Source organism: Leucopleurus acutus (assembly GCF_964270905.1).
Source record: "Leucopleurus acutus genome assembly, chromosome: 6".
NCBI lineage: Eukaryota > Metazoa > Chordata > Mammalia > Artiodactyla > Delphinidae > Leucopleurus > Leucopleurus acutus.
The window spans coordinates 86,511,790-86,527,809 of record NC_139149.1 but is presented as its reverse complement, the minus strand read 5'-3'; the positions used below and the strand labels follow the sequence as shown (position 1 = coordinate 86,527,809).

Genomic DNA, 16,020 nt, shown 5'->3' with positions numbered 1-16,020 from the left:
TTTTCAAATGATTATAAAGTTGTATGCAAAGACTTTATTTGCCATTAGGCCATCACACCAACAGATCACTGGTTAGACTATAAGATACTACATTCAATTGAAATCAAATAGGATAACAATAAAAACTTTAGTTTTTATAAAGAGTGAGTAAATCAGACAATAATGCCTTTAAGCAATTCCTTGTTTTTTAGATAGCAAGTTTATCATAAAAAACAAAAGACATGTTTCCCCTCAAAAAAATGCAACTTTAGTTTTGATCCATTGTAAGTAGAGAATATAAAATAAAGTTATATCATATACAGAGAAAATTCCATTTTTTAAAATTGTGGATCAGCCTTACAATTCAGATTTCTTTAATGTTCTCTTATGAAGGAATCACCTACCTGAAAACTGCCAGAAGTTAAGGCATGTTCCTAAACATCTGAACCAGAAAGGTAGGGCTGAGGTATCCCATTCAACTGTGAGCAGTACAATGGCCACTGGCAATGTCCTAGTTCCAATGGGAATTAAACCCACTCAGGCCCAAAATGAAGATTAATTTAGGTATAGGAAAGATGTAACATAGTCCTAAATCAGAGCTAAGCCGTGATTCCTCACTATTCTATCCCCAACTGAAAGTGCAAGTGTGGGACAGTTGGGTGATTTGGGAACCATGGATGCCACCAAAGGAGAAAGTCAGCACTTACACAGAAAGCCCTAGAAATCTGGGTACCTTAAAGAGTTAAGAGAAGTCATGCACAAATATAGATCAAATGCAATCTCAAGTTGTTTGAGATTACCAATTGGTTAGAGTTAATAATGTTCACCACATATGTTCATACCTGACCCTATTTTAAGCCCCTAATATTCTGGATTTCCAAACACTTCAAAAAAGGATCTTAACTTTTCTAATAAGAATACATCCAGAGTATTCAAATTATACTTATGAAATGAAACTGCAAGACTTCTGAAATCAGAATACACTTATAATTGTAATTTTAAAATATAAATTTTAAGAAAACAAATCATAATTATATAGAGTATTGAGGCTGACAAAATTAACTCTGGCTTAAAGGGAATATTTAAAAATCCTAAAATACTACTTGTTATCTGAATAGGCAAGAAATAATATATCAAGAAACAAACTCTTCAAATGAATAGCCCAGTGAACAAGTTGTGTGTGATGTTAAAACAATCTTTAATGACAAATGATACCTTTGAAATATCAATATTTTTAAAGTTAAGCATTCATCTATAATCCTTTTGTTATTGCTTTTAAACAACAAATACAAAACAAACTGGTTATCAAGGAAGAATAAAGATTAACTTATCCTTGCTCTCCCCCTCATTAATAAGCAGAGGGTATAATTGTATCTTAAAATGAAAATGTCAGAAGTTTTATAAAATTAATCCACATTTGGGGAAAATTTTAGGAGTAATATGACAAATAACGAATAGCTTTTAAAACTGTATATCTTAATTTATGATACCAGAAGATTTTTAAAAGTAGTAACCAAAGTCCTTTAAGCTCAACCTTAAACAACATAAAACCCAAAGTCACTTTAAGTGATGAAGGAGAAGTAGGTGAGCCAAACACTAAACTACATCAATTTGCTAGAAACAGGAAGGAAAAGGAGCAGGGACAGAAAAAGAGTAAAACAGAATTTTATTCTATACATGGAATAGCTAAAATACTTGAAAACATCTTTCCAACTTTGATTTGTTTAAGGTTTGGGTATATAAGGTGTTTTGTTTAAATTGCAGTATCTTCTCTATAAGTCTTTTAGTCTACCCAAAACATAAAATAAACAATCTATAAATTAAAATCTGGTGGACATTTCTATACATAAAACTTGATACATTTTATGATCTGTAGAATCATCAAATGGTTCTATTTGTTTGGTTAATGGGGTTTGCATGAGTAACTTAATTCACTTAAGAAACCAAAGAGTCCCTGTGGAATGTCCAACTAATCTATTATTTTATACTTCACTGATGCTGTGCTACCTCTGTATTAAGCTAAAAGAGTATTCGATATTTCTCCAAGGTAGCTTTCCTTGTGAAAAATGTTTCTACGCTAAGTAAAACAATGAACATGCTATGCAGAATATACATACTGCCATCTAATTTGAGGAAAAGGGAAAAGAACAGGAATAATTGCCAAACAAAACTTATTATAATATAGATCTCACCTATGATAAAAGTTAATAAACTGTATTTCACACCTAAAATAATTTGGTAAAAAATTACTTACTGGATACTCATCATGGTTCTAAAAACTACTTTGAGGGAAGTTACAGGGGGACACAACGCTTCCTGAAAAGGAGCAAAACACATGACTGAATTGTGAGTGTGGTGAAGGGGAACTTAACTAGAGAGAGAGGACATACCACAAACTCAGGATAAAGCAACACTGCACCCACTCCATAACAGCAATTCCACATGAAGCTTTAGAAAATGTAACACACACAGGCAAAACTATCATCTGGCACATAAACGTGTAGTTGGCGGTCCTGAATCATGAATAGGAGTGCTCACGATACTTTTCAAAGTTTTACTTGGGAACTGGAATGAAACTTTGGTGGCTGATTCCAACAATATTTCAATTAATGTGGGTATTTTTTGATGCCACAAAGGAAAAGTCATCATTGAGAGCTGAGTGAAGCAGGTGTTAGCCACATGGAGAAAGAGCAGGAAAGGTCCCTTTTTTTTCCCTGCCAGAATGAAACTCTCAAAACAGAAGAAATACTTCATTTAGGTGATGAAGTTAATGCATGATCATAACTCAAATAGTTTCCCACTGGCCTGGATGAAGAAATGCAGATAATACCGAGAGTAAGAGCAATTCCTTTATGACCAGAGTGGTCTGCTCTCCCAGACTCTGGAGATCACTACAACTAGAACCAACCATCAGGCCAATTATTATACCTTATTACTGCTTCTAAAGTGCTCCTATCTTTCCTGCTCTATCCTTTTTTGGTAAATGCAATACCCTCCTTGAACCCTGATATATATATAGTATCATGTATTTCATATATAACACTCATTACAAATCTTAGTGATTTCCAGTACCCTGTGAACTCCAGTATTTTTTATAAAGCTGGCCAGCCAGGTATCTCTAGTTCATAGAGCACATCACCTCTGCTATGAAGAAATCTCCCACGAAAAGATGACCTGTTGCAACTTAACAGTGACAGACACATTCTAATATGATATCTGTGGTATATCCCTCATTTGAACTACCTACCACCAGACTACTAGACACAAGGGTAAAAGAATATGAAAAATAAAAGAAGACAAAGGTCTGTAAAATGATTTCTCTGCTTTTAAGGAACTTATTTTAGAACTAAGACCCACATGTTTAAAACAAAAAGTAGTATCTACAAATTATATCTAAATCTCCAAAAAAGAAATATCAATGTAAGACAAAATGGCTACAGAAGGTTACAGAAAAATCTGAGCTGGAGTGTTAACAAGTCTTAAAAAGAGCAAGATTTAAATATACTAAGAGAAGAGGAGTAGTATGTATAGGTTGTGTCTGGATGTGGCGTAGTGAGAATGGGCAGCAGCTGTGGTCAAGCATCTCTAGGCTTTCGTTCAATGCCCAATATCGTTCCCCATTAGTTCCATCCAGTGCATAATTTTCTGGCTTCCTAGAGATCTTTATCCCTCTCCTCAGAGGATATATGTTCCTACTTCAATTCTCAGAGCCAGCAGGGAAAGAACCAGGAGATCCTCTGAAGGAGATCAAAGCTGAAATCAGGAATTCGAGTATGACTTCAGGAGAGATGTAAAATTTTTAGTAAGACAAAAAGCCTAAGGTGCCAAGAGTCCTAAAATAATCTAATACAGAGATAAGGGAATAAGAGATTAGGATTAAGGGGGGAAGAACAAATAAAGAAAGTAAGAAGAAGAAAAGAGGAATAAAGATGGACAAACTTCTGCTTGATTCTGAAAACAGTTTCTAACAACTGGCTTTTGACAAGATAGAATTGGTGGCTCAAGTCTGGAACTGATAGGCAAACCCAGATGAGTCTTCCAAAAGTTGCTGTTATTGTGGAGTTTTTCTTCCAAGTGTTGTATCAAATAAATGCTTAACAATGAACCCTCAGCTGTACCCGAGAGCTAGAAATGTGAGAGGCAATTTATCATCCTTCTGTACTGTAGGGAATGACACACAAGATCACATGCAAAGTGAAAAGGTTAGCCCATTTTTTACATAAAGTTATGGATCTTCAAGATCCCAAGCAAAATTTTCAGAAGTGTTGTATTCTTAATGTGTTAACTGTAAAAGAAACTCCTAAGCCCTCCTCATTAATTTTTAAGAATCTGCTTGTACAATGTTCATCTGAAATAAATACTACAACAACAGATCAGAAGTCTTTATTTTTTTTGCATTAAATACACTTATTTTAAAAGTACTTAAGCTTAGCTTCATTAGTGACAACTTTCAACAGAAATATCTGTTTTCAAACACATCAGTAACAAGGTCTTAAAACTCTTTTATTAAAATAAAGAGTGGGGAAAGGGTACCCCAGTTCAAGGTACAATCCACTTTTATATGGCCTCAGGTACATATTAAAACCCCTCCAATATGGCATTCTATCCATCGGCTTTTTATACCTTTTTCTTTAAAAATATCACCACGTTGTTTTCAAAGGTCTTATGAATTAAACTCTACAACTTCTCGTTCGACTGAAAAAAGTTAACCCAAATTTTAGATGAAAAGAACCATTAAACACAACCAGGACATGCTGTATAAAAGGTTAAAAATTCAACTTTTAAGCATGGAGGTCTCTTCTGAGTCAAATCCCATGTGTCTTGTCCCAAAGTATGATATTTGTTTAGAGTATATCTGAAAGGCATCAAGTCTGACAACAATGGGAGCAAAGACAGAGCTCATAATGAGCTGAGGAGGAAATCAAATATCAGGAGACTTCCAGGGCACCTGACATAATCCATAGGTCTCCAAAAATCTCAGCTGGAAAACCAGTGGACTAGTTTACTATCTGCGGTCCCTTCCAACTTTAACATTTTTAAATTCTATTTTCTATCTTAATATACTCAATTATTCCATTAATCAACCTTCTAAAGCAATTCATTTTTTCCCATCAACATTAAAAAGAGTAATGATTTGCTATATGCTGAATATTTTTTCCACTCTATTTTGTTTTGGTTCACCCAAAATTATTAACTATGTGCCACAAGTTTATAGAGATGACAGACATACTCAGAAAGAAAGATAAGAAGAAAGAGACAGAGGACTGGCACATTCTAGCTTCTAGGATGACCTCACGGTACATACTTCTCACCCTGTCAACCCCATCCCAATATAGTAGAAACAACTACATAGAGCGACAGTACTAAGGAGTGGAGCTTTTTTGGTGCAAAGAGCAAAGATGTTAAGGAATCTTATCCAAGTGTGATGTTCCCTTATTAGATCTTTCTTTCTTGGAAGCTCTCATTTCCCACTCACTCTGGCCTCTCACACAGAACAGATCCTGAACCCAGAAAGAGCAAGAAGGAATCCTGGTAGGGTTTGGAAGAAATGAGCTAGGGATAGTTCCTTAGGCAAGCTGGTCTAAACTTTAAGGGGAAAGAACTGGTCCATTTTTTTTTTTGTCTTTCCTTTAGTTAATCTTTCTATGCACTTCTATCACTTTGGAGGTTAATGTATCAATAGCCAAAATCTGAATACAGACTTTAAGGGAAAAAAGCCAAGGTAGTCACAAAGACAGCTTCTGGTCTAATTCGACCTATTTTATGCGAAGGAATCTCCTCACTCACCGAGACTGAGGGCTTGGAGTCAACACTCCAATATACTTTTATGTACACATGAAGTACATCTGCCTGGGCTCCTCCAGTCACATCTCTCTACCATGATCTGTTAACTTTCTGTGGCCGTGGTTAGTAGCTAGTTAATGATTCAGATCTCAGTCATCTTGTCTTCTTGTTATCACTTTCTACACTGAAGACATGGCAAACAACAGGGTATATGGTAAGAATACATATTTGAAAAGGAATTATAGAATTCAGCTAAGAAAAAAAGAACAAAAATGAAATGCATGATCGATTTGGTGACAATAATTTTAATACCATTCTATCTGACAGGCTTCTTGATTATTCTTGAATGTCTTTTCCCATTTTTCCCTCCAAAATACTAAAATGTTACTGAAACAAGTAAGAAAAGGAAATATCTTTAATTCTTAACTTGTATTTTGTTAAACACTATCATGAGCTTTTGATGCTTTGCATATAATACTCGGCTTGAAAACCTCTTAAAGTGAGTTTATACTGAAATATATAATTTATATAGCAATTTGAATAAAAAGATTAATTTTGTTTTTTGCAAAATACATGATACTGCAACTTAAAAAAACACCCAAAACACTGAATATTTTCCAATTTTCAATTTTTTTAAGAGTGATTAAGAGTCAAGAGATAATGACATAGTGGCCACAAGGTACATAATAAAGCACACCATTTATAGAATAAAAAGGCTATTACACAGGGGGAGAGTTAAATGAAGCACATTAGCAGCCCTCCAATCCAAAACAAAATTTCTACATTTACAAAAGTCCAGCTAATTTTATTTCCTAATGACATTTTATGATAGGGTAACTTACATTTCAGTTTCACAAAATATATTGACATTGCAAAATAACCATTTAGTCAACAAATATTTACTAAGTGTCTAATGTGTGTCAAGCACTGTTCTAGGCACACAGGATAGGGCAATGAACAAAACAGTCAAAAACATCTGCCCTCATGGAACATGAAGACACACAAAGTTTCATGAAAAAAATAAAATAAAATAAAAAAGAGTAACTATTTGTTGGTTTTAAAAGGCCAAGTACCAAATATCTCTTCACTCCCCATATGTAATATTCTACATAAGAACAGAGAATGGAAATCCAGCCCTGGAATCTCTTACCTTAAATCTAAGCAACCACTTAATGCATAAATGGAGCAAATAAAAGAGGTAAGGGAAAAAAGCATTGAAAGGTTAGTTGGAACTTCAGAATGTGAAGAGAAAGGAAAAAAACAAAGAAAAAACAAGTTAAGCATTCAGCATTAAAAAATAATGTTTCAGTAGATCGTAGAAAGAGTGGTTAAAGCAGAATGTATCATGAACAGGAGTTTTGTGATGAAATTATATGACACTTTTATTTAAAAACAACTTTATTAAAGATTTCTTCAAATTAGTGACCCCTAAACACTAAAATGTACAAAAAATGAAAGGGACTACAGATTCCCTAAAGAACATTTACTTGACGATTAAATAAGAATTGGGGGATCACCTTTTTATTATATAAGTGGGGAAGTACAAATATGATGTTTTATATTCTAAGTGCCTTTTTATCATTAAATTCGTTCAGGATCCTAAAATTTTCTATTAGCAGTTGTTAGCCTCAAATAAATCTCAAAAGATTTTCCCAAGTTAGAATAAATTTCAGTTATTAATTATCCATCCAATTGTACATCCTATTTTAACATGCTCTAATTAGTACTGTAAACTAAATGCATTAGGTGTTCATTATAAAATTAAATATCAAATTTCAGATAATAGTGCTTATATCAAAATTGTAAGAAAGAAAAAGATTTTTAAAAAAAATTTACACCGTACATATTCTTTTACCTAGATCTACATTAAAGTTAGATTTAACCAATTTCTAGCCATACTTGTGTGAGGTATATTTTTTAAATTTAAATTTGCTTATATTAGACACAAATCAATTGCATGAACTGTACAGTTTCACTTATAGGCATATACGTATTCATTCAGCATCACATTTGAAAAGTCACTGTCTTTCAAATCACTGCTGAGATGCAAACTTTAAATAACCTAATACTTAGCTGAAGCTCTGAATAGTTTCTTAAGAACGAACACCAATTTAAATGAAAGTTATATGCTCCTCAGTTGTGATTATGGTACTTTACATACATAGCAGGCACTTAAATACATTTTAAAAGATAGCCAAAATATATAATGACTATCTACTCAAAAGCAGTGGAAATACTAGTTCACATATTAGTTTTATCTACATTATTCTCACCCAAAATGTTGAGATAAATTTGTTTTAGAAAAATTCAAAGTACATGTTTGTTTATATATGTTCTTTCTGAAAACTAATGCCAAAAGTTTGTTGATATTTTTGAGATAAAGCAAATACTTTAATAACATACTGAATAATTTTTAATTAGTCATACTAAATCATTAAAAGATTAGAAATATAATACCACATTTATTTCCAGATCTATATGAGGTATTTTCATAACTGATTAAGCAAAAGCAATTCAGTCAAAGATGACTGTTTAAAACTTGAGAACATAATACTAAGAAGAAAGAAGGATAACATAGTTATAGTGGTAAGAAATCTTCAGAACTACAAGTAGGCCAAGACTTGATCCTCTGGAAAGAAAAGATAAACGCTTAATTTTCTAAAGAGTTAGTTCCATTATGGGCTGTTGTTTTTAAGCTGGACAAAAATTATACTTACCTTTACTCCATGTCCAATATCATCTAGAATTGTATAGTCAATAGGTTTTCTAATATAACGAACTGGTCGTTCAAGGTTGGCTGGAGCAATAATCTTATGTGTCCTTGAAGTGTTTTTATTGGTAGTCAAAATACCAATTTCTCTTCTTGCAACTTTCTCTTTATGAATATCAACGGTCTACAAAATATAAACACAACACAAAATGTATAGCTCTTATATCCAGAAAAATAAAAATATAAATACTTAGAGGTTTAATATCATTATTCATATTCTTAACCACAATTGCTAACTTCTCCTTTTGGGACCAATACTGACTTTCTCCCTTTCTAGGCTAAAGCAAGGGATGGGAAACCATGGCTGGCAGACCAAATTTGGCCCACCACCTAATTTTTACAGCCCAAAAGCTAAGAGAGGTGTTTACATTTTTTTAATGGTTGAAAAAAGTCAAAAGAAAAATAGGTTTTGACATGTGAAAATTATATGGAATTCAAATTTCAGTTTCCATAAACAAAGTTTTATTGGAACACAGTCATTCTACTTGCTTACATATTTTCACAATATAATGGCAGAGATGAGTAGTACTAACAGAGACCTTATGGCCTGCAAAGCATAAAATATTTATTAGCTGGCCCTTTACAGAAAAAGTTTGCCAACCTCTGGACTAAACATGCTAATTTTTCCCCTCTCCATTAAGACTTAACCTTATTAAGAAAGCCCCAGTGAAGGAATTCCCTGGTGATCCACTGGTTAGGACTCCATGCTTTCACTGCTGAGGGCCTGGGTTCAATCTCTGGTTGGGGAACTAAGATCCCACAAGCCGTGCAGTGCAGCCAAAAAAAAAGAAAAATCCTCAAAAAAAAGAAAGTCCCAGTGATTAATCTGGTTCCATTTAAAAATAACCTATTAGTATAAATTCTATTAGTGTTTAAATAATTTTTATTAAAAAAAGAGAGGCCTAAACTATAAATACAATGTTAAAATTAAGAATCATTTTTTACAGAGAAACTTGTTTACTGAGGCAATGCTGCTTATATTTTATCATAACAAAATGCTTGTAAAATATTTCATTATTTTATTTATTAAATGTTCAAAATAGGATATAATTTAGTACATAACAACAATGTGTTTTTACTCAGTTTTCTATTTGCTGAGAGAGGGCGAATTTAAGCACGGGTCATTAATACACTAAAGCAGCATTTTTCAAACTGCAAGGTGCAATTTAGCGAGATGTGAGCAGCAATTATTTTAAATGAAAAAGAACAGAAATATCAGACAACATACACATAGTAAGGTATTTTTTCTTAAAATGTTATGTATATAAATACATACATTAAATTGTGTACTGGATGGAATATAAAATGTATTTTTAACTGTGAGCTGCAGTTTAAAAAGTTTGAAAAATACTTCACTAAAATTTTGTTCACATCTCTTGCCACCATTCCTGGCTCAAGCAGCAATTAACAGATACTTTTGCTATTTCCTCCCCAAACCTACTTTAATTTACCCTGTCTAAAGAATAACCAGGTAGTAACACAGAAATGGAAATGAAAGATAACCATCATGACATTATTAAATACAACTTTAAGAAATCTGAACACTGATTATTTATCCTTCTAAACTACCTAAAGTGTGAAAAAAACCTGAAACAAATTTGAAGCCTCCCATTTCAACCAACAGATCTTAAAAGAAACAGAATCTATAAGTTCATAACTAATAAATATCTAAATGAAGCAACAAATCGAATACTGGCCAAGGTAGTGACCTTATCATTTTAATTATTTCTTTTTAAGACAAAAATAGGTTTTGAACTTTTTCAGTGCATATTAGAAAAATTACAAAATCTGCTTTCCTTTTCAACTGTTTGAGGGAGCTATAACAGAAAAAAAAAGGTTGCACATTAGTGACTATTGGAATTTACTTATTTTTAACTTCAGAGAAATGGAAATTAATCATATTTTACTTTTGAATAATTTTTAATGAGTCTTTCTGAATTACTAAAAATATGAGCTAGGGGCTTCCCTGGTGGCGCAGTGGTTGAGAGTCCGCCTGCCGATTCAGGGGACACGGGTTCGTGCCCCGGTCCAGGAAGATCCCACATGCTGAGGAGCGGCTGGGCCCGTGAGCCATGGCCGCTGAGCCTGCGCATCCGGAGCCTGTGCTACGCGACGGGAGAGGCCACAACAGTGAGAGGCCCGCGTACCGCAAAACAAAACAAAACAAACGAACAAAAATGAGCTAGGAAGATTTCATACTTACCAATTATACTTCAAAATAACCAAAAAACCCAAAAATATGACACTTATTTTTTAATATATAACTGGTCTTTGTTATACCAATAAAAGAAAATTTATTAGAGAATGTAATCCTCTTTCAACATTGTTTTCATTCTGCTTAGTTAGAAATATAATTATCTTATTCAGAAATGCAAACAAAAGAATGTAAACCTAATCAACAATAACAGAATTCTAAACTTAGGGCAAACTGGAACTTCAAATTTTCCTGCTAGAAATATTAATAAATCTCTGGAGAATGAAAAGAGGGGTAACTTTTCATTATTATTTGCACTAATATACAGTTATATTTTATAACAAGCACATATTTTAAATTGTTTGAAAAAACTGAGACTTTTTTAAAAGCATTAGAACAATTAGATCATACCTGGGGATTGGGGGCACTTACATATTACTTATATATTTTCTTTATGTACACATAAACACACAGCCCAAACCTGTATAAGCCATTACAGTAAGCATAAAAGAAAGACCAACACAGCAAAAGAAACGATCACAGAACTTTTATATATAAGCTGAAATAAGGGATAGTTGCTACAATAGGGCATAAAATTAGGCTCTTAGCTTCGTAGGGAAGGCAAAGTATAAATAATGAGTTACAAGAAAACATACACCCCTTCATTGGAAAAGTGACCATGTGCCCAGCACTAAACTCTTAAAGGAACTGGTTGAAGGAATTATGAGAAAAATGTTCTTTTTTGCTTCTTACATTAATTCTCATTAAAACTGAAGGCATATTTTAAAACGTAATTCTTAACAGCATATGTCTATATGAAGCCAAAATAATCTAGTTTGGTTATACGTTTCTAGTTGTCTACTCTAAAAGAATACTAGAGCAGGGCTTCTCAACAGCAACACTACCAGCATTTTGGGCCAGATAATTCTTTGTTGTGGAAGGGCTGTCCTGAGCATTGTAGGTTGTAGTGAAGCCTCCCAGTTGGTATCTATAGCACTCCCCACCCCAAGCTGTAACAACCAAAAATATCTGACATTGCCAATTGTTCCCTTGGGGGTAAAACTGCTCTGACAGAGAACCAGTGATGTAGAAGAAGGACTAATTCATTTGTCTCATACATTATTCACTCTCAAATGTCAACTGTTTCCAAACTTTGTACAAGAGTTGATTTATGATTAATGCCTCTAGTGACTGCCAAATATCAATATTTGATGTCATTAACTTTTAAAAATCATCTAAAGTAATAAAAGTAATATATGGTTAAGAAAACCCAAAGGTATAATTTGTGAATTGCCATCCTAATACCACACTGAATTGAACTGTAGGAGTTCCCGTAGACAGAATCAAATATACCTTCAGAACATGGCTATGATTTTATCTTAAGTCTGAATAACAACTTTTTATGGAGAACAATAAATCTATTACATAAATAAGGAGGAGAAAGTTTGGTCCAGAAGATTCTGAAGTTTTCAGCAATTACCTAATTCACATTTTTCAAAGATTTCTCTGGTAGAAAATACAATCATTTTCAAATTAGACAGAGTAATGTAATGAATACCCTCCATATACTTAACATCCAGCTTCAACATTCATCAACTCACAGCCAATTGTCAGTTTTAAAAGAACTTTGGTAAGGCTCCTAAAACATATTTTTAAATATGGCTTGTATGTTTTTCCTAAATCAAACTCATAGCTATCAGTAATCACCATTGCCTTTGCCTTCACAATATACTTTGATATTACAATGCTGAAATGAATTAAGTTAAATTTTGGAAGTACGAATTCAACACTGATAGCTAGTCAGAATTTTAATAATAAGGAAAGTATTTTCCACTTATCCTGGATTTCTAAAGTTACTAGTTATATGCCAATAAACTTACTCTCATTCAGAAGAGGCCTCAATAATAGCACTCACCTATGGCAAGTGGAAAATGTGTTTAACTAGCAAAGAAGACCAAAACTAATGCAAGTACACTGCTATTAATACTATTATTGTTTGCTACCTGTTAACCAAAAAACACGCCAAGTAGTATTGCTGCAACTGTGCAAGAGTTAAATATCTTTTCTCCCACAGTTCCTTAACAATTTGTTTCTCCATCCTCTAACAGCTATTGCCAAGCTGGTGTCACATGCTGCAGGCTCCCCCCATGATATTTCAACCACGCAGTGCCAAACCCAGGCTCCTCTAGAATACCTCTCATGGCCTTGACTTTCAGCTCCTCTGCAAGCCTGAGCCCCCCTCCCACACCTCCATCATGGACCCAAGCACATGCTCAGGCCACAGCAGATGACAGGAAGGTATGTATAGAGTATTTTGCTTTAGGGTTATCCATGCATTGTCCCATTACCACAGATAATTGAAAGTAGACTGTACTGGATAGCACTACCTCAGTCAGCTGCCCATCAGTGTGGGAAAACATCCGCAGTCAAACAGTTACAGTGGGTTAACTCAACTAAGTTAGGTGTTTTAAAATGTGTCTCCATTTTTTTACATTAGTAAGTTAATGTTTCAAATAAGCATTTATTTTAATCACAAATATGCTTTACACTATTCATCTTTCATAAAACAAATTAGTTATTCACAAACTGAATGGGTAATTTTCAGTTATTTATTTTTTATAAAATGATATAAACTTAATTAGGAACTGTATAAATCCTAATTTCTATACATAATTACACACTGATAACCATTAGTGGGATTTCCTAAATTTAAAATTGGGAATTTTTAAACAAATCTATATACATAAATTTTTTTTAATTTATTATTTATTTATGGCTGAGTTGGGTTTTTGTTGCTGCATGAGGGCTTTCCCTAGTTGCGGCGAGCAGGGGCTACTCTTCATTGCGGTGCGCAGGCTTCTCATTGCGGTGGCTTCTCTTGTTGCGGAGCCCGGGCTCTAGGCACATGAGCTTCAGTAGTTGTGGCACGCAGGCTCAGTAGTTGTGGCTCACAGGCTCTAGAGCGCAGGCTCAGTAGTTGTGGCACACGGGCTTAGTTGCTCTGCGGCATGTGGAATCTTCCCGGACCAGGGCTCGAACCCGTGTCCCCTGCATTGGCAGGCGGATTCTTAACCACTGCGCCACCAGGGAAGTCCTACATAAAGTTTTTTCAACAAAAAATTACCCTACATGATGAGTTCCTCAGGGTTTAGACCTTCCATTGCCTTTTAGTAGTCCCTAAACCCTTAAGAAGAATCACTTCCATTCCTATATTATTTTATAGTCATTCCTTTCTATCTCCTCTACTTGTTACGTGCTAACTACTTCAACACCTGGCCCAGTAAGCTCTAGTTAGCTCTTGGGAGGGTGGGAGAAACACTGCTTTGTAAGTTCTTTATGTTGCCTTTTGCCCTCTCTTGATCTTCTTCTAAGCCATGTTGAACCGAATACTGACAGTATTGACTGTTTTTAGTAGTTAAGAGAAGAATTTTAATTTACAAGTTTATAAGAATTTTAGCTTGAATAATGTTCTATAAATCTTTTTTTACCTTACCAGAAATAGACACAAAACCATGGACACAGTAAACAGCTATACTGACTTAACAGCAGCTCTGTGTGCTTTGCTTATACAAGTATTCAGTAAAAATTAAATGTCTGCTCTGACAACTACACATTCTTGAAAAATATTTAACATTAATTTAACTCTTACTCTCGGCTTGAAGATTAAAAATTTCATTTATCTTTTAAACAATATGCTTCCAAAGAATTGACAGGATAACAGCAACAAAGCGAGAGGTGGAATTTCTTTAAAATTTAACACCCTTAAAATACCTAAGGTAACCCACATCAAGAACAGATACAGTGAGTGTGGTATAGATTAGTACACTACCTAATACTATATGGTCTTTTTAGTATAAAAAGTTTCTGATACTAAATATTCATAATCAACTCTATCTTGTTTTTCAAAACATTTGCCATTGGGAGAATGGGTTATTACTTTGTTTTGTTGAATTATTTCTTCCTGATACATAGTTGGTAGAGTCAGTGGAATTTCCATCCTCAGATTCAAAATGAAAGTAATCTGGAAATAGTTCAGTTACATCAGAGTGATAGAGGGTTGAGGTGAGTAGGGCGCAGACTGAGGTAAACAGCAGAGCCAGCAGAATAGAAAGAAGAAAAAAGCAAATATAAATCAAGTTCATTTGTGAGAATCTCACAATTGTGAGAATAAAAATTCAAAATGGAAGACAGCTCATAAAGCATCTAATCAGTCCTATCATTTTACAGGTGAGAAAACTGAAGTTCAAATAAGTCAAATATCACACAAGTCAGCAGAAGGGCCAGAGTAAAATCTAGATCCCTCACCCTCTCCCTCCCAATACTCAGTGTTCATCTCTATTAAAATGGAGAAAAGAGCTAGAGCACTAGGAGGCTGAAAAGTGGTAAGTTTCCTACCTAGGAGATAGGAAAAAGATACTGATGAGGAAAGAAATTGAATACCTCAGATATCTAATATCTACTGGTCCTTAACCACTCTACCAGACAACCCTTAACAACTCTTGACACCTACCATTCCAATATACATGTGATCTCATCTTTGACCTGACTGAACCTCCATTTCTTTGCTTCCTCAACCCCACCTTCTCTCCAAATTCTCCCAACCTAGTATTTTCGCTCCAAATGCAAAAATAAATATGACCTCAAGATATCTTGAGAACTCCCTCTAAAAACATAATAATGTTTTTAATAAAGCATAATAATAATAAAATTTAAGTACCAAACATTTGAAAACCAGTATTTTGGAGCAAGAGCCTACAAACTATAGCCCACATGCCAAAACTGGCCTGTAGCCTGCTTTTATATGGTCCACAAGCTAAGAATGCTTTTTACATATTTGAACAGTTGCTTAAAAACATACAGCACAGGAATTCGCTGTCAGTCCAGTGGTTAGGGCTCCACACTTCCACTGCAGGAGGCACGGGTTTGATCCCTGGGAACTAAGATCCCGGATGCCATGCAGCGTGGCCAAAACAACACAAAACAAAACATACAGCACGAAGAATCATAGGAGACTGAAACCCCATGTGGCCCACAAAGCCTAAAATATTGACTATCTAGCCCTTTACAAAAAAGTTTGCCAATTCTTGCTTCAGAGTATTTACTGAGCATTTGCTTTACAAACAGAAAACATTTTCTCTTATACTATGGAATCATATTTCATTCTAAAGAGCATCAAAGAGCTTTGATATTCAATTGACTTTTAAAACAAAGGACTCTACATACATTAAATGAAACTGAAAAAAGTTTCAATCCTTAAGGTAAATGCTAAAAGTACATAAATTTTTAAAAATTT

The 16,020-nt window shown here is 34.1% G+C and overlaps 1 protein-coding gene across 5 annotated transcripts in view; it reads right to left on the bottom strand.

Moving 5' to 3' along the window:
- The window catches only part of ABI2 (abl interactor 2), a 104,582-nt gene that overhangs the window by 36,363 nt on the left and 52,199 nt on the right, over positions 1 to 16,020 (bottom strand). For all 5 annotated transcript variants that reach the window (XM_082840814.1, XM_082840815.1, XM_082840816.1 and 2 more), the window contains exon 3: positions 8,481 to 8,657. In XM_082840814.1, the coding sequence (XP_082696940.1) occupies positions 8,481 to 8,657 (177 nt within the window). The remainder of the gene's footprint in view (positions 1 to 8,480; positions 8,658 to 16,020) is intronic.